Raw genomic sequence first — 27,953 nt, forward strand, 5'->3', positions numbered from 1 at the left:
AGGAGGCCATCCAGTACATCAAATCTATACCAGGTGCTGGTAGACCAACCCCATCAATCCCATTCACCACTCTTTTTCCTATAGCCCTGCAAATTATTTTCCCTCAAGTGTCAACCCCATTCCCACTCCTTCATCCTTAAAGGCAGATACTATCTCCGGAAAAAAAAGCTTTACCTCACACACCCTTGTGCAATTTAAATGAGTGGATGTGAGGAAATACTTTTGCACTAACAGTTGTTATTGGAACCCTCACTAGTTAGTGTTGATGCATTTCACTTGCTATTGATGGTGCCAATCCTTCTGTTATGAACAGCCCCACATCAGCCAGAACATAGTGTATAAAACAGGAACAAGCCCTTTGGCCCACCATGTCAGTGCCAACCTTGATGCCAAATTAAACTTATCCACTCTGACTAAACATGGTCTGCATTCCTCTATTCCCTACCTGTTCACGTGTCTGCCTAAATGCCTCTTATACATTATTATGTACGTGCTTCTACCACCTCCTCTGGGGTGCGTTCCAGGCACTTGCCACTCTCTGTGTAAAAATCTTGCCTTGCACATCTCTTTTAAATTTTCCCTGTCTCACCTTAAGCCTATGCCCTCTAGTATTTGACATTTCCACCCTGGGAAAAAGACTATCTATGCCTCTCATAATTTTGTATACTTTTATCAGATTGCCCCCTCAGCCTCTGATGCTCCAGAGAAAACAATCCAACTTTGTCCAACCTCTCCTTACAGCTAATGCTCTCTAATCCAGGCAATATCCTGGTGAACCTCTTCTGCACCCTCTCCAAAGCCTCCACATCCTTCCTATAGTGTGGTGACCAAAACTGCACAGAATACTCCAAATATGGCCTAACCAAAATTTTATACAGCTGCAACACAACTCCAAGTTTTATACCCAATGCCCTGATGAATGAAGGCAAGCATACCATACATCTCCTTTACTAACCTATGCATTTGAGTTGACACTTTCAGGGAGCTATGGACTTGCACCCCAAGATCCTTCCGTACATCAATGTTCCTAAGGGGCCTGCCATTTACCGTATACTTTCCTCTTGCATTTGACCTCCCAAAATGCAACACGTCACACTTGTCTGGATCTGCCATTTCTTTCCAACTGATCTACATTCTGTTGTATCCTTTGACAACCTTCCTCACTGTCCACAACTCCACCAATCTTTGTGTCATCTGCAAACTTACTAATCAGATCACCTACATTTTCATCTGAATCATTAATATACACTGCAAACAACAGAGGTCCTAGCACTGAGCCTTGTGGAACACCATTGGTCACAGACCTCCAGTCAGGGAACACCCCCCTACCACCACCCCGTCTTCTATGCCCAAGCTAATTTTGGATACAGTTTACCAACTCACCATGGATCCCATGTGACCTCATCTTCTAGACTAGCCTACCATGAGGGATATTGTCAAATGCTTTACTAAAGTCCATGTAGACAGCATCCACTGCCCTCATCAGTCATCATTTCCTCAAAAAACTCAATAAAATTTGAGAGACAGGGGAGGGGGGAGGAGGGAGGGGGAGAGAGGAGGGGGGGGAGGGGGAGGGGAGGAGGGGGGGAGGGGGAGAGGGGGGGAGGGGGAGAGGGGGGAGGGGGAGGGGAGGGAGGGGAGGGGGGGAGGGGGGAGGGGGAGGGGAGGGGGGGGGAGGGGAGGGGGGGGAGGGGGAGGGGGAGAGGGGGGGGAGGGGAGGGGGAGAGAGGGGGGGAGGGGGAGAGAGGGGGGGGGGGGGGGAGAGAGGGGGGGGAGGGGGAGAGGAGGGGGGGGGGAGGGGGGGGGGAGGGGGGGGGGAGGGGGGGGAGGGGGGGGGGAGGGGGAGGGGGAGAGGGGGGGGGAGGGGGAGAGAGGGGGGGAGGGGGAGAGGGGAGAGGAGGGGGGGGGAGAGGGGAGAGAGGGGGGGGAGAGGGGAGGGGGGGGAGAGAGGGGAGAGAAGGGGGTAAGGACAAAGTGACTACAGTTCCCAGCAGCCCCAGGTGCCCGGTGGAATCGCGCCACTCGGCAGGCCCCGGATGTGGGTTGCCGGGCAACGCTGACGTTGAGTGCGGGAAGCCCCGTAGCGCTGCGGTTGTTGCGCAGTTCCAGCGCCGCTCGGTTTTCCGTCTGTCGGAGGAGCGCAGGCGCCAGGAGCCAGAGGCCGAGCCGAGCTGAGCCGTCAGTCCCGTCCACCGAGTGACCTCCAGCCGCTTCCAGCGACCGGAGGGAGGCCAGAAAAAACGGGTGACCAACGCCAAGACCCGCCAGCCGCCCCCACGCCGCCAAAGCTGGGTTCCTCCCCGCCCGCCACCCCCTCCGCCATGAACAACCAGGGCGGCGACGAGATCGGGTAAGGCCGAGGACCAGGCCGCCGGGCCTCGGCTCGCGTTTGGAGACGGGGCGACGTTCTCTCGGCCCCCCGAGGGCACGGCGGTTGGGAGGGAGGCCGCAGGAGGCGTGGGGGTTGGGGGAGGGAAGGGAAATGGCGCCGGTGGAAGGGTCAAGGTCCGGAGGGGGAAATGGTGGAAATTATAGTCGGAGATCTTTGTCGCTCGGGGCTCCTTCATCAAACCGCCACCACCCACCCCCCCGGGAAATCAGCTTTCGGCTCCAACGGAAATGACCGATTCTTCGCACCCCCCCTCCTTTTTAGAAATAACCGTCTCCTCTTCCCCCCCCCACCACGGCACAGCAATGGCCGTTCCCTCTCTCCCTCCCCCCCCCAACGGCAATGACCGTTCTCCCTCCTCCACCGCAATGACTGTTCCCCCTCCCCCCCACAGAAATGACCGTTTCCTCCCGCACCCCACCCCCACGGTAATGACACCCCCCTACGGAAATGACCGTTTCCCCCTCCTCCCCCCCCCCACGGCAATGACCGTCCCCTCCCCCCTCCTCCCCCCTCCCTCCTCCCCCCTCCTCCCCCCCTCCCCCCCCTCCCCCCTCCCCCCTCCCCCTCCCCCCCCTCCTCCCCCTCCTCCCCCCCTCCCCTCCCCCCCCTCCCCCCTCCTCCCCCTCCCCCCCCCTCCCCCCTCCCCCCTCCCCCTCCCCCCCTCCCCCCTCCCCCCCTCCCCCTCCTCCCCCCCCCCTCCCCCTCCTCCCCCCCCTCCCCCTCCTCCCTCCCCTCCCCCCCCTCCCACCTCCCTCCCCTCCTCCCCCTCCCTCCCCTCCTCCCCCCTCCCTCCCCTCCTCCCCCCTCCCTCCCCTCCTCCTCCCTCCCTCCCCCCCTCCTTCCCCTCCCCCTCCCTCCCTCCCCTCCTCCTTCCCCTCCCCCTCCCCCCCTCCTCCTCCTCCCCCTCCCCCTCCCCCCTCCTCCCCCTCCCCCTCCCCCCTCCTCCTCCTCCCCCTCCCCCTCCCCCCCTCCTCCTCCCCCTCCCCCTCCCCCCCTCCTCCTTCCCCTCCCCCCTCCCCCCTCCTCCTTCCCCTCCCCCCTCCTCCTTCCCCTCCCCCCTCCCCCCTCCTCCTTCCCCTCCCCCCCTCCTCCTTCCCCTCCCCCCCTCCTCCTTCCCCTCCCCCCTCCTCCTTCCCCTCCCCCCCTCCTCCTCCCCCTCCCCCCCTCCTCCTCCCCCTCCCCCCCTCCTCCTTCCCCCTCCCCCCCCTCCTCCTTCCCCCTCCCCCCCCTCCTCCTTCCCCCTCCCCCCCTCCTCCTTCCCCCTCCCCCCCTCCTCCTTCCCCCTCCCCCCCTCCTCCTTCCCCCTCCCCCCCTCCTCCTTCCCCCTCCCCCCCCTCCTCCTTCCCCCTCCCCCCCCTCCTCCTTCCCCCTCCCCCCCCTCCTCCTTCCCCCTCCCCCCCTCCTCCTTCCCCCTCCCCCCCTCCTCCTTCCCCCTCCCCCCCTCCTCCTTCCCCCTCCCCCCCTCCTCCTTCCCCCTCCCCCCCTCCTCCTTCCCCCTCCCCCCCTCCTCCTTCCCCCTCCCCCCCCTCCTCCCCCCCCCTCCTCCCCCCCCTCCTCCCCCCCCTCCTCCCCCCCCCCTCCTTCCCCCCCTCCTCCCCCCCTCCTCCTTCCCCCTCCTCCTTCCCCCTCCTCCTTCCCCCTCCTCCTTCCCCCTCCTCCTTCCCCCTCCTCCTCCCCCCCCCTCCCCCCCCTCCCCCCCCCCCCCCCCCCCTCCCCCCCCCCCCTCCCCCCCTCCCCCCCACAGCAATGACCGTTCCTCCCCCCCCTCCCTCCCCCTCCCCTCCCCCCACGGCAATGACTGTTCTCCCTCACGGAAATAACCATTCCCCCCATACGTAATTCAGCCCCCGCACCCAAAGAAAAGTAGTTGTTTCTCCAAAAATTAGATTCTATCCTTCAAATATCTACCCCATTCTCCCCCCCCAATAATATCATCCCCCCCCAAAAAATAAATGGTGGCCACCCCCCCATATCCATTCCCCTCAAATGTGACTGCCCCCCAAAAGATAACCATCTTTTTGTAATAAGATGACTGTTCACCCCAAAAATAACTTTTTCCCTGTCACCTCAGCAGATTTCTAAACTGACTAAACAAAGTTAATGCGCCTTTTAGAAGCTTTAAAGCTGTTTTTAAACGTGCTGTGTGCATATTCTACTAAAAAAGAGACTTTAATCAATCTCTTCCCATCCTAGCACTCACATGTCTATACCAGTATTGCAGAATTTCCTATTCTGATGCACGAAATTTTCAATGTTGCCAGGATGAATACTTGGTATAAGTTCTGGAAATAAAATTTCTTTTAAAATTTGTTTTTTGTTTTTGAAAGTGTCGTGTCAAATGCAGATCCTATTTAAGTGCAATGTGTATGTTTCAATTCAACAGTTCTCTTGCCTTAAAGGAAGTATTCCAGACAGTGGACCAAAAATCAAAAAGGATGTTTTATATACTTTGATATGCTTTCTGCAATGGTGCAAACATCAGTAATCTAATAGCTCTTATATTGCAAAACACAATCTACAATGTTGGGACACCAGTTGTTGGATGGTTTATACAACTTCAGATTTTCAAGCATATCTGTGTGAATTTTTCACATTGCCTTTTTGATGCTTTATTGCCAAAGGTGATGTATAAACCAGTGGAAGTACAGTCATCACAGTGACTACCAAGTTTTCATTCTTCTGTTAGTGAGCTTTTTTTGACTTGGCTTTTTGCAAATGTTAATTTTCCTTCCATCTATGGTTTTTGAGTGATTACAAGTATTTACCTCAGCCATCTTAAATTAACTTGTAGCCCATTTAGCTCCATCTGCAGGATGGGAGAGTTGATATCCAATGGTGTTATAATTGACAATCTAAAATGACTTCCTACTGTAAATAATGCAGTGGTCGAAGTGAAGAAGGCATTACTGTGCAATAGTAACCTCATTTTTTGCTTTATTTGAATGTCTATTACAAGTAGCTGATGGAGAGCTTATTTCTAAAAACACACTGAAAACAGACATGGTTTTTTGAAATGCAGATGCATGACCTGGGGTTATGTACACTTTATAGCTTTTATTTTTGTAGCTGTAGCTTCATTTTATTTCTGGTTATTCTACAAAGTAATGGCGATGTATCTTGTGGAGCACTAAATTGTAGTGTCTATTTTTGAGCACAGATTAGAGACATAGTGGTGGGGTGGGAATAGGAACAGTGCTAAGGATCATTTTGCTTATTGTTTGAATATTACCATATATTTGCAAGTTCAGAATTTGGTTAATAGTTATCTTGTGTATACTCTTACTTTGTTCCTGTTTAATTACATGTTCAGCTTGTAGTCAAATCCTTGTGTGTACTGCCACCTTGTCTTAGAAGGACTTGAGAGAAATTTTATATGTAAACTAATTGTGGCATCCATATTTGAGTTTATATCTCATAACAAGGGAAGAGCATATAGCTAAAGGTACTGTTTGTGAGTATAAAATAGCACATTTAACTATGTTTAATTGTCCTTTAGATATTAATAAAATTAGTTGCGTATCTCATTCATCCATATGCACTTGGTTTCTTAGCTAACCTCGGGGATTGTAATGTGCAGCCTGATCATGCTGCATATGTTTGCAAGTTAGCAAAGTCTAATGTATCTAACCAGAGATTGCCCTGGATTGTGTGAAGGTTAACTATTTGTTTTATGTGTGATTTTAAAATAGATCATTAGTTGTAGCTTGAGAGCAGATTTTTTTCAACATCTCTTCAGATAGCATCCATTTTCCTTCTAGCAACTGGATTGGTCCATGTGCTTGTTGTTGTTAATCATGCCATTCAAATTTGAGTGTCTTTCTTAGTGGTTGTATGATTGATAATTTCAGTCCATAACCAATTTTAAGGATGTTCATTGTTTCTACGTGGAACAGCTACGATTTTGACTGTATTTTCTTTTGTTGCTTGTTATCCCTAGCATTATAGATAGTTACACTTTGAATTTGCTGGGGGTAGGTGTAATTTGCTTAATAGAGATCTCATTAAACATTTAATTCATGGATTTGTGAGAACTAAACATTGCATTCTGTAGTTTAAATCTGGACATAGGACATCTAAGGCAACATTGAGGATAACAGTCACAGAATCCTGGATTCAGCAGGTCATTTCAGGGTTGCAATTGCAAAAAAAAAGTAAATTGGAGAAGTTAATACAAGGTACAAATGTTAATTATTGATCTCATTGTGGCACGCGGTAGTGTAGTGGTTAGCATAATGCTATTACAGCACCAGTGACCCGGGTTCAATTCCCGCCGCTGTCTGTAAGGAGTTTGTACGTTCTCCCCGTGTGTCTGTGTGGGTTTCCTCCGGGTGCTCCGGTGTCCTTCCACATTCCAAAGACATACAGGTTAGGAGCTATGGGCATGTTATGTTGGCGCCGAAAGAGTGGGGACACTTGTGGGCTGTCCCCCAGCACATTCTCAGTAATGCAAAAGATGCGTTTCAATGTACATGTGACTAATAAATAAATATCATGACAGCATTCTAATTTTGATCATCTTTTATCTTGGTGCCCACTGTAATGCCTTTATCATTTCAATGTTGCTACATTCCTGTTCTGGATCACAATGGATGTTATCTCTGTTGGCGTTGGGTAGGATTTCTTTTCAGGAAAATGCTGATGCTGGTATTTGTCTTTTTATTTCAGGAAGCTGTTCGTGGGTGGTCTTGACTGGAACACTACACAGGGTAAGTTTTATATGCTTTTACTCATCACACTGTTGATTTATACACATTGAATTGAAATTGCTTTTACCTGATACTTTAAAAGGAGGAAGCTTCCTCCTGGAATCATGATGCATATAGTTATTTCTGCCTTCCAAAAGAAAGGTAAAATGTCTTAGTGCCATGTCCTGTCAGAATTTTATTTTTGAGTGCAGTAATTAGATTGGGGGGCTTTGCATAACTTGTGAACACTTGCTATTTGATTAGAGTCAATGCAGGCAAAGTTAAAAGTTTAAACCCTGGTGTGTGGAGAAGTGAAAAGGTCTTGCGACAATGTCTTATTGGTTACTCTGGAGTCTTGTGAAGGTTCCACATTAAACACAAGTGAAAATAATACGGTATGCCAACATTGAATACTGTAGTTGAAACTTTTTCAACTTGCTTCGTATGCCCTCTGGATCATTCTTCCCCTCAATATTTATGCAGCCTGGCCTTTGTCAGCACTCTTGTCTATCAGAAGGTTCAGTTTATACTCCTACGGTTGGAGATCACAAATTTTAAAGATGTAAAATCAATAACTTGAACACAACGAATCCATTGCTTATTAGGAAAGACTTCTTTGTCCATGCTGTTTAAAATAAAGAAAATAAATTTTATGGTTTTATATTTTTAACAGAGACCCTCCGTGATTATTTTTCCCAATATGGAGAGGTGGTCGATTGTGTAATAATGAAGGATAAAATGACAAATCAATCTCGAGGTTTTGGTTTCGTGAAGTTCAAGGATCCAAATTGCGTGGGTACAGTACTAGCCAGTAGACCTCATAATCTTGATGGAAGAACAGTGAGTTGATTTTTTTAAAAAAAAATTTTGTTTTGCTTTAATGTAAAATTTTCATGGTTAAGTGTTAAAATAATTTTGTAAAACTCAAAGCTTTCCAGTACTTAGTTGCCTATCCAAAAACTGTTAAACTTTTTTTTTGGCATTTACCTTTTGAGCTATTCTGCCTTTTCATGAAATAGAAGTCTTGTATGTTGGGGAATAAAGGGATATGAGAACAGTGTAGGAAAATGGACCCGAGTTAAAAGATCAACCATGAACTTAGTGAATGATGGAGCAGGCGTGAATGGCTTACTCCTTGCATATTTCTGAATTTTGTCCCATTGTACAGATGGTTTGATTGAGGACCAGTCATGTTTGCCATTGGCTACTCATGTCTATTGTGCTTGAGAGCCATGATGATTGATCTGTTGTGACTGGGTAATTGGGTTACATCGGCTGTCAAAATAATTTTAATAAAAGGGTAACATCACCAGAAGCACTTTGTTAAAAAAGTTCTAAATCATGTTTTAAAAAATAACATATATAGTGTTCTTTGTATTTAACAATTTAAAAGCACCAGATACACACTACTTGGTTGTGAATATTGTGAAATTGGAGTGTAAATTTGCCTCTTTGTATAATTATGAAAATATACCTTGTATTTTTCAAGAAAAAAGTTGCTAGTCATGAGAAGGAATCATAACACCATTATATCAAAGTTAATAACATGTCACTAATGTGCTTGTCAAATGAAATATAACACAAAGTGATGTTTATGGGTTGAGATACATGGCTAAGATTTGTTCATGTAACCTTGCTGATGTCTAGAATTTTCTTCATAATGGTTTCACAAAACTTCTGAGTCAGCCCACACTCTTTCCCACTCCCATATTGTTTACTTGAAATTAGCAGTGTTTGTATCTCTTTTGTCTTTGGCACTTTGACTTGAAATGTTTGTTTGTTATTTTATTTTTCCAGATTGATCCAAAGCCATGTACACCTCGTTCCATGCAGCAAGAAAAACCAAAACCAAAAGAAGGTGGTGGATGGGGAGTAAGTATTGGACAGGGAATATTTTCTATGTTGGTTTTTTGCTATGAATTATACTGAACTACCTGTTTTACTATCCTAAAATTAATTCTGACCTGTATTTGTTAATCTGAGTTCACAGATGTTAAGTTTCTATTCTGGGAGCAGTGTTTGGTTAAATTATCTCAGATGTTAGAGAAATCAATTCTGTGTTGATCCTATCACTTTGGAGTGCAGGAATGAATTAAATTTTTGTTGAAATGTAAAACTGGTTTTAAGCCATACTTACTGATGCAGCACGTTGGAGTTCTAGTCATTCATGGCACAGAGTGGAGACGTGTACTGCTGTGTTCCCTAGCTTCAGTCAGTTTGGGAAGTGTAGGAAGATGAATGCATTTTGCAGATAATGTTAGAGTATTCTAATTGTAAGGTGTAATAGTTTGAAGGAAAAGGAAGAAAATCTACTTAGTCTTTTTAACATTTTTAAAAATTTTAAGTTTTTGCTTGATTAACAGAACTTTCAACCCCAATTTCACAATTTGAGGATGAAATATCAGCAAGACACAGATAGCAATGGCTATTAATTGATATTTTTAGTTCAATATCACATGCTGGGTGCTTTAATTTATATTTGCAATTATTGTGATCTGGTAATTTTTTTTAAATAATCTTTGCAGAAAGGTTCACAAAACCAGAGCAGCAATAAATCAAAGAAGGTATTTGTTGGAGGAATTCCTCACAATTGCAGTGAGACAGAACTCAGGGATTACTTCAAAAGATTTGGAGTGGTGAGTAATTTGTCATATTACCACTTATTCCTGATTATTTGTAGCATACTGAAATTCTTTCTTTGTGGTCACTGTTGAGCCTGGCTTGGTCATTTGATATATGTACTGCAGAGATGTAAAAAGAATATTTTGCATAATATAAGGCTGCAACCTTTTTGATATTTCCAACAAGAAAAACAATTTTTTTACCAGTTGGAATCTGCTGACTCTTCCAGATTGCTGATTCAACTTTATATGTAAATACAGCAACCAGATATCTGTTTGTCTTTGTATCAGCTAAAGTGTAGTTGGAGGGGTTGACAGTGGTGATGAACATTTGTGGTGCTCAGTGTTTTGATTACTTGTTTGATGCATAATGTCAATATTTGCATATTACAAGATTGGTACTTCATAACATACCATTTGAGTGTTAGCAATTATAGAAGTATGTTACAGTAGGAAAAATTTTCTTGATGCTGGGAGACATTTTTCTAAATCTATGCTTGAATTATAGTTTGCCAAATCTTTTGATTTTTAGTTTTTGGATTTGCAGTATAATATTTCTGTTCTATAACCAGGCTTAACTTCAAAAGTAGTAAGGCACTTTTCAGTTCTCCACTGCACGCACCTCATAATAGTTAAATTTCCCTTTTCTATAGCTTATTGAAGAAACTTTATAAAGAGCATTTGGGAGTTGCTGAATTTTCTGTATCACACTCAAAGAGTGAGCTTGAATGTGATGAGTTGTAACTCTTTAAAATTACTTGCTGGTGCTCTATGGTTTATCCTGCCAAATAAAAGGAACTCATCCTTGTCCTATTCTTGTTCAGTTTAAGAATGCATCTAGTATGAGCTACTGAAAGGAACACCATTATCGGTGATCCAAAAAAAATGGCTGAAAGAACTCAACAGATCAGGCAGCATCTGTGGACCCCTCGCCCTCGCCTCTTTATCCTGGCTATGTCTCCTCTTCATTCTCTGTCCTGATGCAGGGTATCATTCCAAAACATCAGCTGTCCATCCTGCCTCCACAGATGCTGCCTGACCTGCTGAGTTCCTCCAGCAGTTAGTTTTTTGCTTCAGATTCCAGCATCTGCAGTCCCTTATGTCAGCATTATCGGTGATGCATTCCATTGAAGATTTAAGGGAGAAAATATTATCATTATCCTTGCTTGATCTATATTGATTGAGGAGCACAGCAGGATGGAAAAAAAAATGGACAAGCTTCTCAACTAAAGTTTTTTGCCTCTTTGTTTGCGTTGTGCATGTCTGCCTTACTGCTTTTGATATTTTGATTTGTTTTTCTTTTAGGTCTCCGAAGTAGTAATGATCTATGATGCTGAGAAGCAGAGGCCCCGAGGTAAAGGCTGATCCACTTTGTTACTGTCTTAATTCTTTTTTTCATATTCAGATGACAAACTGCCTCTTGTAAATCATACAGTACTTTTCACTTTGGGTTCTCAAAAAATGTATGTGGCTCGCAATATTTTCCAATCCTTTTTTAATGAAAAGCCATCGAGACCAACTGTTAATTTTAAACTGTCAGATAGGTCTTACATATATTGAAGTTTACGGCAACGAGGAAGGTTGCACATTGTAAGTCACTTTCCTGGGAAATTAGTGCATTTTATACAGCACTTTAACTTAGGGCTATTAGAAACTTCAATTTGTTGATTAATACAGTTTCCCTGGTAGACCACCAGTGTGCCATTTCCTGCTGCCCTGGCCAATACTTGTCCTTCAACCAACGCGACTCTTTTAAAAAAAAAAGAATCAGTTCATGGTGATTGTTGAACCTTGCTATTTACAAATTGCAATGCAATGACCAAATTAAATAACATCTACGTATTATAGATTTAATGTGTCTCTGAGAGACAGTTGAACCCTGTTGGGCTTTCTATAAAAAGCATTGTACTTCACTAGAATGTTGCTCTTGTATAATAGCAGTATTTAGATCTATTTGGTAAAGCAAGTAATTTAACTATTTTGGACAAGTGGTCAACACAAACGTAAAGTCTCTAAACTACTAGTTTGGATTGCATACAAAAAGTTTAAACTGGGGTTGTGTTAAAGTGTTTTACCATTACACAACAAATAAAAATATCTGGTTTTATTTAGTGGTGTTGCACTTAACTCTGGCACTCTCACCTGAGTCAGAAGATCATGTCTTTGTGGCCAACTCAAACTTCAGGCTGCACTTAAGTGCAATACTGAAGGAGTGTTTGGGGAAATATGAAACTGAGAACCTATCTGTCCCCATAGTGGATATAAAGGGCATGTTAGAGCAATAAAGTTTACCCCACTGCCCTGGCCAATACTTGTCCTTCAACCAACGTGACTTTTTAAAAAAAAATTAAATCACAGTTGACTGTGATTGTTGAACCTTGCTTTTTACAAATTGGCTACCACGTTTGTCTACATTATGTACTTAAAAAGTGCATTATTCAACTGGGGTTGTGTTAAAGTGTTTTACCATTACACAACAAATAAAAATATCTGGTTTTATTTAGTGGTGTTGCACTTAACTCTGGCACTCTCACCTGAGTCAGAAGATCATGTCTTTGTGGCCAACTCAAACTTCAGGCTGCACTTAAGTGCAGTACTGAAGGAGTGTTTGGGGAAATGTGAAACTGAGAACCTATCTGTCCCCATAGTGGATATAAAGGGCATGTTAGAGCAATAAAGTTTACCCCACTGCCCTGGCCAATACTTGTCCTTCAACCAACGTGACTTTTTAAAAAAAAAATTAAATCACAGTTGACTGTGATTGTTGAACCTTGCTTTTTACAAATTGGCTACCATGTTTGTCTACATTATGTACTTAAAAAGTGCATTATTCACTAATATAATGAAAGGTAAAAATTTACTCTAAGATACTTTGCCCTTTTAGTTTGTTACTTGCAGTCAGGACCAGGCTACTGTTTATTGGAGTGTCGCCTATTCTTCATAGAGGTTTGCACCACATGACATTGCAGATTTTGAGTGAAGTGTGTTTGGTCAGAGTAATTTCATTATTGTGCAAAGGGTGGTTTGTGATCTGGATCTGTGTATTTATTTCAGAACAAGTGGACTTTAAACCCAGTTTATCACTTAGTACTTGATGTGATTTCACCCCTGGTGCTGTTAGTTCTCAGCCATGCTGTTAAATTCTTGGAAAAGAGAGTTAACTTGTGTTAGATGAATGAACTTGATGCATGATCTTGTCCTAATCTGCAACATGCAAGCCTGTAAAAGGTACTGTAATGTCTGCAGCTCAATACTGTTTCAGTTACTGTTAAAAACAAAAAGTTAGAGTTGACAATGAGTCATTTCCCCATGTTTGTGATCCTTGCTGACCAAGAAGTTCTATTTCTTGTCTTAAAGATGGTGGTCATCTTCCTTCCCTATTGGCCATGGCATCATCTTGCCACAAGTGCTGTGACACAGATGGTCAATTAGCACTTATTTGTAGTAAGTTTCCAAATATGCACATTGAATAGAATTATTATATCTATGATGGTGTCAAAAATGAGTTAAGGGAGAAATTATACGACTGAAAATCTTAATGATAGTTCTGAAGAGAACCAGGGTAAATGCGAGTTTATTTAACCAATTTCTGCAAGCTGGTAAAGGACCTTGTAATATAGGCAGTGGGGTTGATTGCATTTAAATTCACTAGTTATGTGTGTACTTGGAAGGGATGTGATTAATCATGAGATATTTCCCACGTATAGGAAATGAACAGGAGGTTGGGTCTATTTTTGATTGTGTCCAGTATTATACCATGTTGTAATTCACCACCATGATCGCTTAAATCCCAAGTATTGCTGGAAATTACATTCAGCTGCATGGTAAGTGTATTGTGTACGCAGGTCCAATATCACTTATTTTGACTTTCAACTGAAATGATACTTGCAAATGAAGTTGGTTAAAATGCCCAAATTTTAGGAAGTTGGCAAGTTCAGAAGTTAGCCAAATATGGATTGTTCAGACCAGTACATTGTAATCAGATCAAAAGTTGTAAATTCTTTGAAATGTTATGTATAAGAATGAGATTGCTTTCATGGTAATCCATTGAATCATAAATTGCCAATAGTCCATTTGACATTTATGAGAACCTTTCATGAAGAATCTGTATGTGAAAACTATCCTAAAACACACATTTTTGCTAATGTAATTGAGCTTTTAAGCATCACATTCCATTTCCATTTGGAATTGTTTGATGACCTAACAAATTTGAATATAATTTTCTGTTATATTTTGCTTTTGGATTTTAATCAAAGCTTGTTTCTTTTTCCCTAAATCAGATTTGAGTCCTCTAAGTTTAATTTTATTCAGATAGTTGTATATTCACTGACAAAACCTGCACTAGAGCTGTCAACTATTAATTATTTTGGTGAAAGTTTTTTTTTGCTGGCAGTCAGCATTTTAACAAGTTTTACAGTATGTGAATCAGTAATGTGCTCTTTTTTTGTGATAGTTTGTCATCTGAATTCATTAATTTATTTTGGATATTTTCAGAATATTTATGCCTATTAATATATGCAAGTTAATTAGTTTCAAGACTTTTGCCATTGTTTTCAATTTAAGTATCTTAATTTACATATGTAAGTGTTTTATTTAGTTAAAATTAAGTGCTGTAATGCTAAGAAATGTATATCTTGTCTTGATGTAATTAACTTATCTCTTTAGATTTTCCTCTCTAGGTTTGTGATAAGTTGTATCACACAGGTACAGGCCAGTTCTACACACTCAGGAGGGATGGGATATGTCTGTCTGGAAACTGCAAGACGTTTGTCATTTGCTCTTGTTGCTGACAGCAGAATTTCCTGCTGCAAACCCATTTTGGCCTGTATCTTTGTGTATCAAATGTTTCTAAATAAACTTCTCTGGGCTGACCAACAATGTTGGATAAGCTTCGAGGGTACTTTCTATAGTGCATATATACATATATATATTTTAGTTTTGGTTTATAAAGCTATAGCACTATGTTGCTGCTGTCAGCACTAGCTGCAAAGCAATATGCCTACCAAGAGGAAAAGCACAGGGTTTCAGATAAGATTGGCCAGCCTGAACTGTATTGCTATTTCACCGGTGGTTTTCTAGAAATTAATTGAAATTTATAAGTAATTTTTTTTGTGTTTTAACTGTTTTAGTTCTTTCAATTGTTCAAATATTTGTCACTGCTATTCCCTTTCTTCCCATTTTATTTCAGTGCTGTAGCAATGCCCAACCATGCCTTAATGGTATCTAGATAGTCAAATATTTGTAATTCATAGGCAGATATAAAGCAACAGTGTATTGGGCTGTGAATTCACCACTGCATCTTGGCAATATGCTCAAACCAGGTACTTCCCTCGAACTCTTTGCTTCCCTGTGCCGCCATCTTATTTGTAGCTGCCTCTGGCTATCTGCAGAATAGTTTGTATAACTACAATTTTTTAAGAAAGCCAAATAAAATGATGGGTTTGGGATTTGGTGAGCATTATCTAATTATGTAGTGTTCTTAATATAAATTCTGCGTGCATTTTTGTCACAAAGTCCAACTATTGTAGTCTTTCGGAGGTGTGCTGTTCACATAGTCTTGTTCCACTATTTAGTACACAAGTATTTTATGTTTAGGAGTTCCAAACTCTGTATTTTGGCTGACTTATTGCATTGATTATTTGCAGCGTTCATTAGAGTCATTCGAAAACGTCACCTTCCCTAATTAGCTGACTTGCAAAATAGAAAGTTCTTTTCAACTTTCTACACTTGAAGGCCAAAAGCTTTCATTCTTTTAATAGCCAAGCATATCTGTGGGAGTTTGCTCAAAGCTGAAGCTTTGAAGATGAGAAAATCCAGCATGGTAACAAAAAGCACAATTTGATTTAATGATTCCTTTTATTTTTCTTTATCTCAGTATTGAGGCTGATGTTGATCCTCTGAGACCACACTGAAACTATTCTTTAATACGTCAATAGAAAGCACACAGGAGCTACATGAAGAGATACCCTTTTTAATCTCTTTCTCCTTGTGTCAAGTATTTGTGTTTCCCATTTCCCCACAATAATTATTCTGAAATTAAGTTTATCTAGCTTATATACTCTTAATTGTGTACACTTAACATAGTCTGAGTATAAATTCATCTCTTCTTTGGCAGTATGCTATAAAATAACTTGTTCACTGTTAATGAACCCCCCCCCCCCCCTCACTTCCCAGTATTCAATATTTACTTAATGCCATCCTCTGCATAAAATGACTTTTATTTAAATTTTCTGCTTTTAGACAAGGATATCGTTACACTTGATTTGTCAGTTTCCTTCAGCCTTGCTCAGCAGTATTTTTTTAAAACACACATAATTAGCTATGCTCTCGTGTTAGTGGACCCAGCCAAGGTTCATAACCTGGTATCAGCCTCTACTCTTAAAATTTCCAAGATTTGAAGTTAAATTTCTCTTAAAAGTGTTGATAAGTGGTTGAAAACTTGTGAATCAAAAGTAGCTGTCATTGGGGTCAATTGTTGTATTTTGTTATAACTGAATTTGTGGCTGGCTGAAATGTCCTCCTGTCAGTGATTCAACAGAAGGGGCTTCCAATTATCTGAAACCCTGGGATATCCTTTAAATTACCCCGCCCTAATACTGTGCATCATCCTGTTTTGTGTCACTACACCCTGCTACCTTGATTCACTCTTCGTCGTTGGATAGGTTTTGGATTTATTACTTTCGAGGACGAGCAATCAGTGGACCAGGCTGTCAACATGCATTATCACGACATCATGGGCAAAAAAGTGTGTAGTTGTAGTTTTATTTTACCCTTAGAATGAACCGAGGCTTAGGTGACTGGAGATTTCACTGGGGTTATTGTGTGTGGTCTCTACATTTGAAGAGAATCCTGTTAAGAGGTAATTTAATGACTCTTAGTGGGACCCAGATTTTAGTACTATTTACTGCTGAAGAAGCAGTGAATATGTTGTATTTCGTGCTTTTACGCTTTTAATAATTATATATATATACAAAATCGGTTTTCAAAACAATCGATCGTGGTTAAATCAATTATGGCCATTTTTAAGAACGATGAGCCTGCATGCATTTAAGCAGAATTTATCAGCTGCTTGCACGTTAGTTGTAATTACCTTTATTGTAGTTAGCTATTCATAAGACCGGTGAAATCTGTATTAATCATTTAAGTCTCCGTTTAAGAAACCACTCCTTCAGATATGTTTTTAAAGACAGAATTTGTGACAAGCTAAGTTTTTTTCTAAGTTGCAAGAAAACTCTTGATGTTCTTATTGAGTATCATATCTTTTTACATGCTGAAGGACTGGTTGTCAATTTTATTTTGTTTTGTCTGAGGTCACTTGCTGTATACCTTAGTCAATAATAACGTTTTAATGTAAAAAGAAAACAGTTAAGTGGCCTCATTTGCTTGATCTTCATACTGTGTTGTAATACAGCATAAATGTGCTTAATTTTATGTATAAGGCAGAAGCAAACTAAGCTGTTGAATCTGGAGTAGGCAAGGGATGGTACTTATTCAAGTAGCAATGGTTAGGTGCTGATCTAGTTCTTGATTTACACGGCCTGTGTAATGCAGGACATGTAAAGCTAATTTAATATATATATGGAATTAAATTCTTGTAAATCAATTATTAATGGTGTGATCGATGTATATATCAGTACTTTGGGCAAAAGGGTTATTTTAAAATTTGATCATTTAACTTGTATTGAACATTAAAAAATTTCTACTGCAGATTGTAATGGCAAATAAGTGTTGCAGCTTCATTTAGTCTTTAAGATTCCTTGAAACTTAAGGTGTGCATTAATATTCTGCCTCCCAGTATAATTTAACAGCATTATAATGACCCAATTTGGTGATTCATTCATCTACTTTGTAATCCTTGGGTATTTCCTGTCATGTTTAAATTTAGTTTGCTAGTCCCTAATCCCAATTTGATAAATCATACTGCAGGATTTATCCCGACACGAATGCATCTAGGTGTTGTTCAGAGGTGCAGTCACGTTAGGATTTGAATTTTAAGTAGAAGATTCATGTAAAAGCCAAATTTACTTGATAATTTTTCTCAGAAATTTCAGGTTTTTAATTGATCTGCAATTTTTATTACAATTTGGATGATATTGATAATAGTTTTATAGATTTTTGTTCCATCTGATGTAGATTTGAACCTAAGCCATAATAAAAAATGTGTTGGCTATAAATAACTTGCAGAGAATAATGGCTGCACCAAATTGACTTCCTGGTTGGCATGAAAATATCCCAAGTGTACTACTAATTTGCAATATTGAGGGCCAAGGGAAGTTTGGTATGGAGAATGGCTTGTTGATATAGCAACAGTAACTCTTAAAATTAAGCCTGAAATAATGAGGCAGAGTAGAGGGAGCTTTACTTTGCATCTGGCTTGAATACTGACCAAAATGAGAAGGGCATTCTTTTCCGTTATCAACATACTGCAGGCTTCAGCTCAACTTCTAGTTTAAACCACAGCAGTTGAAGTCCTTTTTTCTGTCAATAAGAAGCAGTGACTTATTAATTGAAATATGTCCAACATTCAGCATTGATGATGAAAGTTTGTTTTGTTTCTTTTCCATGGGATTGTGTAGAGTTTGAGGTTGAATGTGTAGGCTTTGATTTTGGAATAACCATTGAAGGATTACTTGTCTTTGCCAAATAATTAAGAGGGCAGATTATAGTTCAAGCTTTTGCCCAGAGCACTGTAGAAAATTTATGGTATGCATTCTGTGCCATGCATGTGTACTAAATTTTGAAATGTTGAGAAGTCCTTCTTTTCCCTTCTGCTTCCTACTATCCCATTCCTAAAACATGCCAGTTGAGTAGTTTTTCATTCTGATGCTTGCAGTGCTCTAAAGAGAAGTTTTTGTTTACTGATTTTTTTAGGCTAGAAATATAATGCTGATGTACCTTGCTCTACCCAATAAGAGCACTGAAAATAATGAAATACAGGAAAGCCACACTATGGTGATATCCCAGTACATTAAAGCTCCGATAATCCACTATCTGATCATTCTGAAATCCTGATGGTTGGACATCTGGCTCATCACATAATGTTTGCTGTACTTCCCCCTAGACTCTCCGGCCCCTACACTCCCCTGAAACTTAGTAGAGTTCACTGGAGAAATTATTACAATATTATGTAACATCTTTAAAAACTAATAACAAGTTTGTTGGGAAATAAATGAATAATATCCAATAGTCTAGAAAATCTGCCAATCCAGCATCACCAAAATCCCTATCATGCTGGACTATCAGAGTTTTACTGTATATTGCAATAAGCAAAGTACTGCACTATCTTTAATGAACATGTGAGTTTCTTATTGAATGAACTGATTCATGTTTTTGGTGGTTAAATCCTACCTGGACATCCCTTGACATGTTATGTAAAGAATATTCTGATATCAACTTCAAGCAAAACTGATAGGAATGTTTTAAATTTAGAAGCAATACAATATACTTCTAAGACGAGATGGAAGTTCAACTCTAGGTATCAGTCATTTAAGCATTTTGTGTATCATGTTTGTGAAGTTCAGACTATTAATCCACTTCATCAAACTTCTGAATGAAAGTCTGGAATTAGATTTTATGGCCGAAAAGTATTGTCTGACGTCATTAGTATTGGTATACCAGAAATCTGTCACCAGCTTAATAACTTAGCTGGTTGGAGTAATAGCCAAACAGCTTATTTTTTGTAGTCAATTTTTAAGTAAAGATATTTAATTTCCAATATAAATTCAGCAACAAAAAGGATGATTAAGTAACTTATGGTATAGTACTGCTTTAAAATGTGGGAATTATTGCAGTCCTAATAAAAAAAGCTTGAAAGTTCACGAAATCATAAATCTGTTATTTTTGATGTTTGCATATGAAGTTGGTTTGTATATTCTGAAAAGTGACACCTTGCTCTTGAGTGACCTCAGATGCTGTTAGTTTAGTGGTGATGGTGTGTAATTTATTCAAACACAGTATGAAGATTTGCTTCTAATTTACTCAAACTGTCCATTTTTATCTGCATGTATTTCCTTTTTCTGTTAAAGATGTAATTTAAGACTCGATTAGCTCATCCATTCCCTTCTGACATTATGTTTCAAGTAATTAATTGAGATTCTTTATGCATAGCCTGGGGAAGGTAAGTCATTATCTTCCATTAGATGTTTAAATAACATTTTTTTAAGTAAGGCCACATCAATCTAAAGACTATGTTTCTCAGGTAATTTGTATCTATAAAAATGGTGATGGTTGGATTAATTTCTATTAGACTAGACTTATGATCGTTAATTCTCAAGAGACTAATTGCAAAATTTAGATCTTTTTAATTTGAAATAAACTTGACATCCAGTAATGAATACTCATGTAAAATAGTAATATATACTTGAGAAACATAAATATTTATCTGTCTATCTATCTATCTCTATCTATATATACATATATATATTCATATATTGGCCTATTTAAGCTATTTTAAATGTAGTTGTAAGTTATAAGATGTAAGTGTAAATGTTAAGTTTAATAGACATGGGTGTGTCAAGGGAGAGGGTTGTGGAAGACTGGTTGGAATAGCTTTTTTATCCTTCCCTCTGTTATCCTAATTAGGTTGAGGTGAAACGTGCAGAGCCTCGCGACAGTAAAGGTCCAGGGCCTGGCCAGCCGGGAGCACCACAGTGGGGCAGAAGTTTGCCAAATGCCGCTAATGGCTGGGGAGGTCAGCCCTCACAAGGCTGGCAGCAGCAGAGTTACGGTAGCCCACAAGGTAAGTGGGTTAAATGTTCAAATCAATAACCAAGTAGTGGTAGAGATATTAGTTAAATTTGCTTTGTCAACATGCTACATATTCTACTATTAAGCTCAAGATTTATTCTTGATGACTCCATGTTAAAGGGATATTGGCAGTGTGGGGCTTTTCTTGTATGAAACTTTGCAGTCTCTATACAACATAGCTTCATGTAAAGAGATCGATAAAAAGATCCCCTTTGTCTTCCAAGTTGGTGCTGATCTATACTAAATTGATGCAATTAACATGTCCATAGTATAGATGCTTTATAAACTCAAAGAAGCATTCATTCTTCATGTATGTTGATTTGGGTTGAATTTGGGGTAGAAGTGCAGGAAAATTGGTACAATTGACTCTTTTGCTCTTGCTGGGAGGACAGTTCGTCATTATCACTCAGATTCTCTCACATTTTCTTTTGATGTTTAATGAGTGTTCTATGTTACAAAGTCTTTGCTTGGAATCTCTGCAAAGAATTGCCCCACAATTAAGTCTTGTGTGCACACATTAATGGAATATCACTTGAATGAAACTTGAGGAAATGGATTGTGAGGACATTAAACATGCAAATATATAAAATGTGGCCCTTAATCCTACAGTTCACTATTTACTTTTGTTTCTTGTGATATTTTGTCCAACTGTATTAACTTCTATAGACATTGCAAATTGGCTGACATTGTGGTTATTTTTGTGTCAGATGCTAAAGTACATAATTCTAACAAATTGTGCAGAAAGATGAGAGAAGGGAAATCTGTTGCCTTTTGTGTTGCCCACTTAATTCTGTTATATAGGTGAGTGTGGTGTCAAAAAAGGCATAAAATAACTTGAGCTGTTCTAGGCATCCTGTTGCTGTTGTGCTTCAGGATATTGTGATTCAGCTGAAACAGCACTTCAAAGCATCTGGCACTTTGTAAAAAGGTATTTAATAGGATGTTGTGTATTGCTATGTTTTCTCCAGTCGTATTAGATATTTAGTTTAAACAAGTCCTTCTGAGGAATAACTTGTCACAGGTCATGGGCTTGCTTTAATTGATCTTTTATATTTCAGGTATGTGGATGGCACCTGGTCAGCCAATGGGTAAGTTTTTATTTTTCCTTTAAATATGAATAATATTTTCTATACAAGCTTCTATATAGTGGAAAGTAGCAACAGAGTTAGATCATTGGTTGTTTTATTGGTTTTACAGGCGGGTATGGGCCACCACCACCTCCAGGAGGGCGAGGCGCCCCTCCGCAGCCGCCCCATTTTAATCCATATGTAGTGCCACAGCCACCTCCAGGAGGGTTTGCACCACCTCAGGGATTTGGACAGGGTTTTGGCGCACCTCCACAATATGGTATGTTTTTAAATCTTCTGCCTCTACAAAGCAAAAGAACCAGATGCCTTTGCACTATTTGTAACGACATGTTTTGGATTTGCAGGATATTAGAAAAAGTGTGCATTTCCTTTTTTTTTAATGAGATATGATTATGCCTAGTCAACAATCATTTGCTAAAATCCAGAAAATGCACTATATAGTTTTGTCAAGAAGTTCATCCCAATATATGCTGGGAGTATGTGTTACACAACAGTTATAATTTAATTGTATGTATGGTATGAGTTCAGTTTTTAATACAAATGACGCTGGTTAATTCGTGTTATGGTTTGGTTGTGGGGGGGGAGAGTGTATTTGGTAATCTAATTAAGCAATCTGTTCAATAGCATGGTCAAAATAATTGTTGACATTACCATTTTTCATCTGGTGTGAACTATTTGTAGGATTTTGAGGTGGTATTATAATATTTTTAAGTATGTCGTATTGTGTTTGGATGAAAAATTGTTTCACAGTTCTGAACTCTGTTTAGTATCATGCCTTTTTGTGCCCAACAGTGCAGCCTGTAGAAGACTGGCTTTCATGTTTTCAGATTGTACAATTCTTTATTTTTTTTGCATCTCTTTTGTGAAAAGTTCAAAAATCTTCTGTCAAAATGTCTTGCAGGGATTCTGCATTGGTGCTCTTGCTGACTTTAAGAGGGGCCATTGAGGGCCAAGCTGGTGTTTGCAGCATATAAGCTGAGCTGTTCTGTACTGGTCTGAAAGCTGCAGTAGTCCCTTTTTCCTGTTGGCTGCTGTTCTATTGTTGGACCATATGAATCTTGCAGCTTATTTTATGTTGATCGAATAAGAATCAACATCTTTATCCCATGTGGCTCTAAATATGCCCTTTTGTTTTAAGCAGAAAGAGCAGCATGGACAGTGGAGTCATGAATTTGTTTGTGGCTGACTACATTCCTGTTAGTCAATTTACAAGCAGTCAAGAGTAAAACAGCTGGGTCCATTATAGTACAGTGGGATCCATGCGTTATACACATACATGTACACCTCAGAATGGCAGTTGCCTTACAAGAGTTCTGTTCCAGGGTATACCTGTTTGTTTTTATTTTTGTTCATGATCGTTAAAACCATTGTCCTTGTGTGACAAATATTTAAACGATATGACACCCCACCCATCCCTGTATATATTTTTAAAAAAAATCTATCAGCTCTCTGTCTGACCTGAGCTCATTCTTGTTGCTATTCAGGCTATGGAGGATTTGGCGCACCTCCAGCTGACCAGTTTGGCCCACCTGGAATACCAGCACCCCCTGCCACACCAGGAGCAGGACAGATGGGCTATGCACCAGCAACACAGACACCTCAGGATATGAGCAAGCCACCTGCTGGACAGCCCGAATTCCCTGGGTACAACCAGTATGGTAGGTAACAAGTAGTGTAGGATTTGGAGGTGCTGTAGGATTAGAAAAGAACACAACTCCCATCAGTGAATGTGACTCCTGAAGTCAAGGGCCCTTGTACCTGCTTGTATTCCCAGCAGGAGTACGTGAACACCAGAAGACAGAGGTAAACAATGGTGGGTTGAATTAGATCATCCTTTTCTAGCATTTTATAATTGTTCATGGATGTAAAATCAACTGTTAGGGCCAGAACAGCAGATATAGCCTTCAATGTACTAGCAAATAAAAGCTTATTTAGTAAGTAGTTATTCACTTTTTTTACATCCAAGCAGTAATGTAATTTTTCAAGTGACGTGTCTCTTGATTTCTACTTCTCCCTGTTTCCCCCACCCTGATCCCTATCCCTTCCATCCACTATAACTTGGAATGTTAGTAATTCCTAACCCAGCTGTTGATCTCTACTGTTCTCAATCTGAATCTTGATCTGGGTCCATCTGCTTCCTCTTGTTAGTTGGCTAATTGCATCTCCCTGCTTTCAGTTTCAGATGCAGTCTGACGTAAGCGGGAAGACTGCTTTGGCCAGAATATATTTCAAGGTAGAAAGTTAGATCAAAAGATTTACAGGAGTTGGATAAATTGGAACCAGGACTTTTTCCAGAAGAAAATTGGAACTTTGAGGTTTTTAATCAATGAAGGGCTCTTGTGCTCAATTTGTAATTACAATTGGCTGCTTCACCACATACATTGTTAATTTCCAGTGGCGATGTTCCCTACCAAAAGTCCTTAAATTGAACTTATTTTGATCTGGCAATGTATTAAGATTTTTTTTAATGTAAGATTGCTCATTTGGAAGTAGCTGAACCAACGCATGTAATTCACTATAATATTCTGCTCATTTAATCACTGTCATGGGGTGCATGTGTTTATCTCCTTAAACCCAAATACACTGCAACTCAGTACCTTTTCTACAGGCTGTACTCCATTCACTAAAGGTACTTGACTATGAGGCTCAATCCCTTTTGCTAATTTAGATGCAGTTTGTTTTAATTATATATACCGATAGTTTGTTGCCACAATTTACCTATATAGAATAACAAATTGACCAAACATTTGCTTAAAAATGTGTTTCTATTTCACTGGCATTTCTTTGCATCCATATGCCACTGGTGACCTGATGCATCTATGCCATGGATTGAAGCAGGCTCAGGCTTACTGGGGTAGTCATCCTGGTTTCCTCATCTCCCTAATAGGCATGGGTAACTATCCTCAGGATCCTTCAGGCTACGGACCCACGCGTCCTTCTCAGACTTACGGTCAGGCTGAGCAGGGATATAGTGCAGCAGGTAGGTGTTGCATAGACTTTGAACTGCCTTGCTTCAACAAAGATGAGTAGCTTAAGTAGGATGTAGTCCTTGCTCACTTTTTGTTTTATAAAATAGGAGAATAGTGCTTAAGCAGTTGAGCATTTGTTGTGCTGGTACAAGGATGATCTAATTGTGAAATATTAAGTTTGATTTTTTTTTAAGTTCTCTGTGAGTTAATGGTGATGTTTGAATTTTTTTGCCTTTAAACAGTCATAACTCTTCTGTTTTATTTACTTAATAGGTTATGGGCAAGACATGAGTGGTTTTGGCCAGGCCCCAAGTTTCTCGGATCCAAATCAGCCAGCTCCATCATATGGAGGACCCTCAGCACCAGCGCCCCCAGGGGCTCCACCATCCGCACCAGGTGGATTTGCCCGCGGTCAGAACCACAATGCTCAGGGGTTCCATCCTTACAGGCGTTAAAACCATGGCAGGGAAAAAAAAGGAGTATATTCTGGTGTAAATTTGGCCAGGAATTCCTTAATTTGTGACTCTTTTGTGACAATCACTTGATTAAATAACAAAAACAACAAAAAAAATTTAAAAGGAGTTTGAAGGATACGCTGTGAGCTTTGGACTGCATTTTTTTGAATTTATTCTCCTCTCTTCCCAACAGCACAAATGACCTCTTTGCGCTCTGAGTGATGCAGGGTTTAGGAGAAATATTCTGCTGTACCATATAACTCTTGGTTTCTTTTTTTCATTTGTTCCTTTGAGCCTTTGTTTTACCCTAGTATACTTTTTATGTTTAAATAAAATGGAAACATTTGAATTCAGACGTTGCAATTTTTAGGAGAAATTTTGTACTATTTACATCTGACTTATTTTTTAATTTAAGATGTAGATTTCCCTTAAGAATGGCTGTAGAATAAACTGCAAATTAAAGACAGACAACCCCTGGTTTAAATAAAGAGAGCACATTTCGTTTAATTGGCCTGGTCTCTGACTGATTTGTGTTTTTTTTTAAAAAGAAATGCTTATGCGTTTTCAGATATTTATCAATAGATTGTTTATTTTGCGTGATTACATGAGAGCACAACAGAAGTATTCAATAAGCATGTTCTGCTACACAAACTCCCCAACAACAATGTTGTTGCCTTCCAGAAACTTCTTTCCCCTTGGATTATGCTGAATTGTTTGTGATACAATAACATGTCACCTGATGCTATTGACTTTGATAGTTCTCCTAAGTGGACATATCTGTGTTAATGTCACTGCATTTATGTGAGGCTGTCTGCTTTTGACTATTTGTTGTATTTAGCATGGATTTGTTCCATGATCATCTAGATACTGTCATTTGTGGTGCTCTGAGATGGAACAAGAAACTCAATATTCCTTTGTAAACTTCTCAGAATTATTCTTGGTTTCTCTTCTCCAACCAAGGGCAGGTACCATCAGCCATTTAGCATTCTATGATTTGTTATCTTGGAGTTATGGACTTCATTTCATATCTTCAGTTCATGCTTCTCTGTCAACTGTAAATGTGTAGCTACTTACTGTTCTGCGACTAAGTCAGGCATGTCAGCATAGCTTCCATATGCCAGTGAAATACCAGGTTATGGTAGAGAAAAAATTGACATGTTGGGTACTAGTTTTTTATTATTAATCTGAACAGATTTTTAAATTTACTTGCTAAAATCCCACTGTTGCACTGTGCTGTTGTCCTTGTGTTTTTTTTCCCCCCCTGTTCAATATTGTTACACCTTGAATGGTCTATAGCAAGACCTGAATTTGGGGAAATTTGGAAGGTATATGGATGCTCACTGGTTTTGTTGTCTGGCTGAGTGGAAGTTACCTGATCTCTTTTGAGTATCCGGTAATCTAAATTGATCTGCCACCCCCCCCCCCCCCTTATCATCCAGCCATATTTAACTCCACTCCATTGGAGTTAGACTCTATGCATGATATTCAGGCTGGACTGGTATGTACTTTCTGATAAAACAAGAATCCTACCCATTGTTTTCAGGCATCCTACTCGCTATCCTCTCCATTTTCTGCCTGTTCTCATATAGGTTCCTAAATTCTTTGTACTCTGGACTTGGTGACCGAACAGAATCCTCTGCCCATACCCTGGGTCTTGCTAATGTACAATTACTTGTACAAGTCTAGTTCATGCATCACCATGCACATACTATTCTACACTACTGTTTCAGCACTTCAATTTTTAAATTCTTACTGTGGTACTCCATTTTGTCCAGGGCTTCCACACTGTTTCTGGTAACATTAGTCTATTGATTCACAGAAGCAAGTTTGAATCCTCCCACTGTTAGGCAGAATTTAAGTCCAAATAATTAAATCTAGAATGAAAAATCTCACTTGCTTTTTAATTTCTATCTGGTTCACAAATGCCCTTTGGGAGAAGAAATCTGTCAGCTTACCACACTGGCTCATTTGCATGATTCCAAACCCACCAGTCTAGTTGACAATAACTGCTTTCTGAAACAGCTGAGAAAGCTGCTCAGTTCAGCAACAATTAAGAATGAACAACAAGTGCTAACTTTGCCAGCAATGTCCACATCTAGTGAACTTTGAAAAATCTAAAATTCTCATACTCTGGCTTCAATGAGCGTTCATGATCAGTGATGGTTTAAAGCCTATATTTGATAGTGGTTAGGGAAGACCTCTGCCTGGTTGGAGGCTGGGACACTGCTGGGGAAAGTGGGTAGTTGGGAGAGCAAGGGAATTGAGAGTGAAGGGAAGGGAATGGACTAAGGAGGGAGCTGAGCCAAGGGAGGAAGCTGCGAGGAGACTAAGGAGGGAGGGGTTCAGAGTGGAGGAAGAGGTGTGGGGAAAGATGTGTGTGTTCATTTACACGCCTGCTCCTGTAGTCTGTTTAAGTCTGTGGAAGAGTGGTGCCCATTAGCCTTGGAACTCCTTGCTTATTGGATCAAGACCACTGTCAAGACTATGTAATGGCTGGTGTGAACTGGTCTTCTCATGTTGAAAGAATTCACGCCTTGGGATCAGAATTAGAGTGGAAGCTAGTTATTCTTTTCAGAGAAACTGCTGAAGGCTGCAATTCTCTCCCTAACCTTCTGCCCTGAACAAGTCAATTTTTTTTTTGCCTTGTGCTATCATTACTTTAGTTCAGTTGCTTGTAATATTAAGGTAGCCATTTACACCACCGTATCTGTCACTTGATGGCTAGCTAGAGGTAAGAACTTGCAAATGAATTTGTGTTGTCAATACTGTAGGTGAACATGTTTAATAAATTGACACACACCTGGGGATAGAGCACAAATTACTTCCAGTCTGGTTCTGTGAGATCTGAGGTGATTGATTCTTCCCTGGGTGGGGCCACCGGGTACCTGTGGTAGGTGAGTGGGTGATTTGTGGGTGATGTACTGCTTTTGCCTTTGATGATGGACTTTTGGGTGCTGGTAAAGCATAGACCCAAGGTTCTCAATACCAACCTGAATG

At 40.6% G+C, this 27,953-nt stretch overlaps 1 protein-coding gene and 1 non-coding gene across 4 annotated transcripts; both read left to right on the forward strand.

Moving 5' to 3' along the window:
- The first annotated feature begins 2,063 nt into the window (after positions 1–2,063).
- Positions 2,064–25,463, forward strand: dazap1 (DAZ associated protein 1). Of its 3 annotated transcripts, XM_052037682.1 has the most exons (13): positions 2,066–2,350; positions 7,058–7,098; positions 7,751–7,917; positions 8,875–8,949; positions 9,603–9,713; positions 11,004–11,052; positions 16,361–16,443; positions 20,280–20,436; positions 21,503–21,532; positions 21,642–21,791; positions 23,017–23,190; positions 24,420–24,512; positions 24,775–25,463. In XM_052037682.1, the coding sequence occupies exons 1-13, from the start codon at positions 2,322–2,324 to the stop codon at positions 24,954–24,956; spliced, it is 1,341 nt and encodes a 446-aa protein (XP_051893642.1). In that variant the 5' UTR covers positions 2,066–2,321; the 3' UTR covers positions 24,957–25,463. The 3 variants fall into 3 exon arrangements, with proteins under 3 accessions (XP_051893643.1, XP_051893644.1, XP_051893642.1); XM_052037683.1 differs by lacking the exon at positions 24,420–24,512 and having other exon boundaries at positions 2,064–2,350; XM_052037684.1 differs by lacking the exons at positions 23,017–23,190; positions 24,420–24,512 and having other exon boundaries at positions 2,065–2,350.
- LOC127582775 (small nucleolar RNA SNORA13) lies at positions 21,210–21,343 on the forward strand. The gene has a single exon (XR_007958166.1). It is a non-coding gene; the product is annotated as a small nucleolar RNA SNORA13 (small nucleolar RNA).
- Positions 25,464–27,953: the final 2,490 nt, after the last annotated feature.

The sequence above is a fragment of the Pristis pectinata genome, chromosome 24 (assembly GCF_009764475.1).
Source record: "Pristis pectinata isolate sPriPec2 chromosome 24, sPriPec2.1.pri, whole genome shotgun sequence".
Taxonomy (NCBI): domain Eukaryota; kingdom Metazoa; phylum Chordata; class Chondrichthyes; order Rhinopristiformes; family Pristidae; genus Pristis; species Pristis pectinata.

Coding starts and splice junctions, on each gene's coding strand:
- dazap1 (XM_052037682.1), top strand. CDS start 2,322: ATGAACAACCAGGGCGGCGACGAGATCGG. Junction 8,950..9,602: donor AAGAAGGTGGTGGATGGGGA/GTAAGTATTGGA, acceptor TAATCTTTGCAG/AAAGGTTCACAAAACCAGAG. Junction 11,053..16,360: donor TGAGAAGCAGAGGCCCCGAG/GTAAAGGCTGAT, acceptor GTCGTTGGATAG/GTTTTGGATTTATTACTTTC.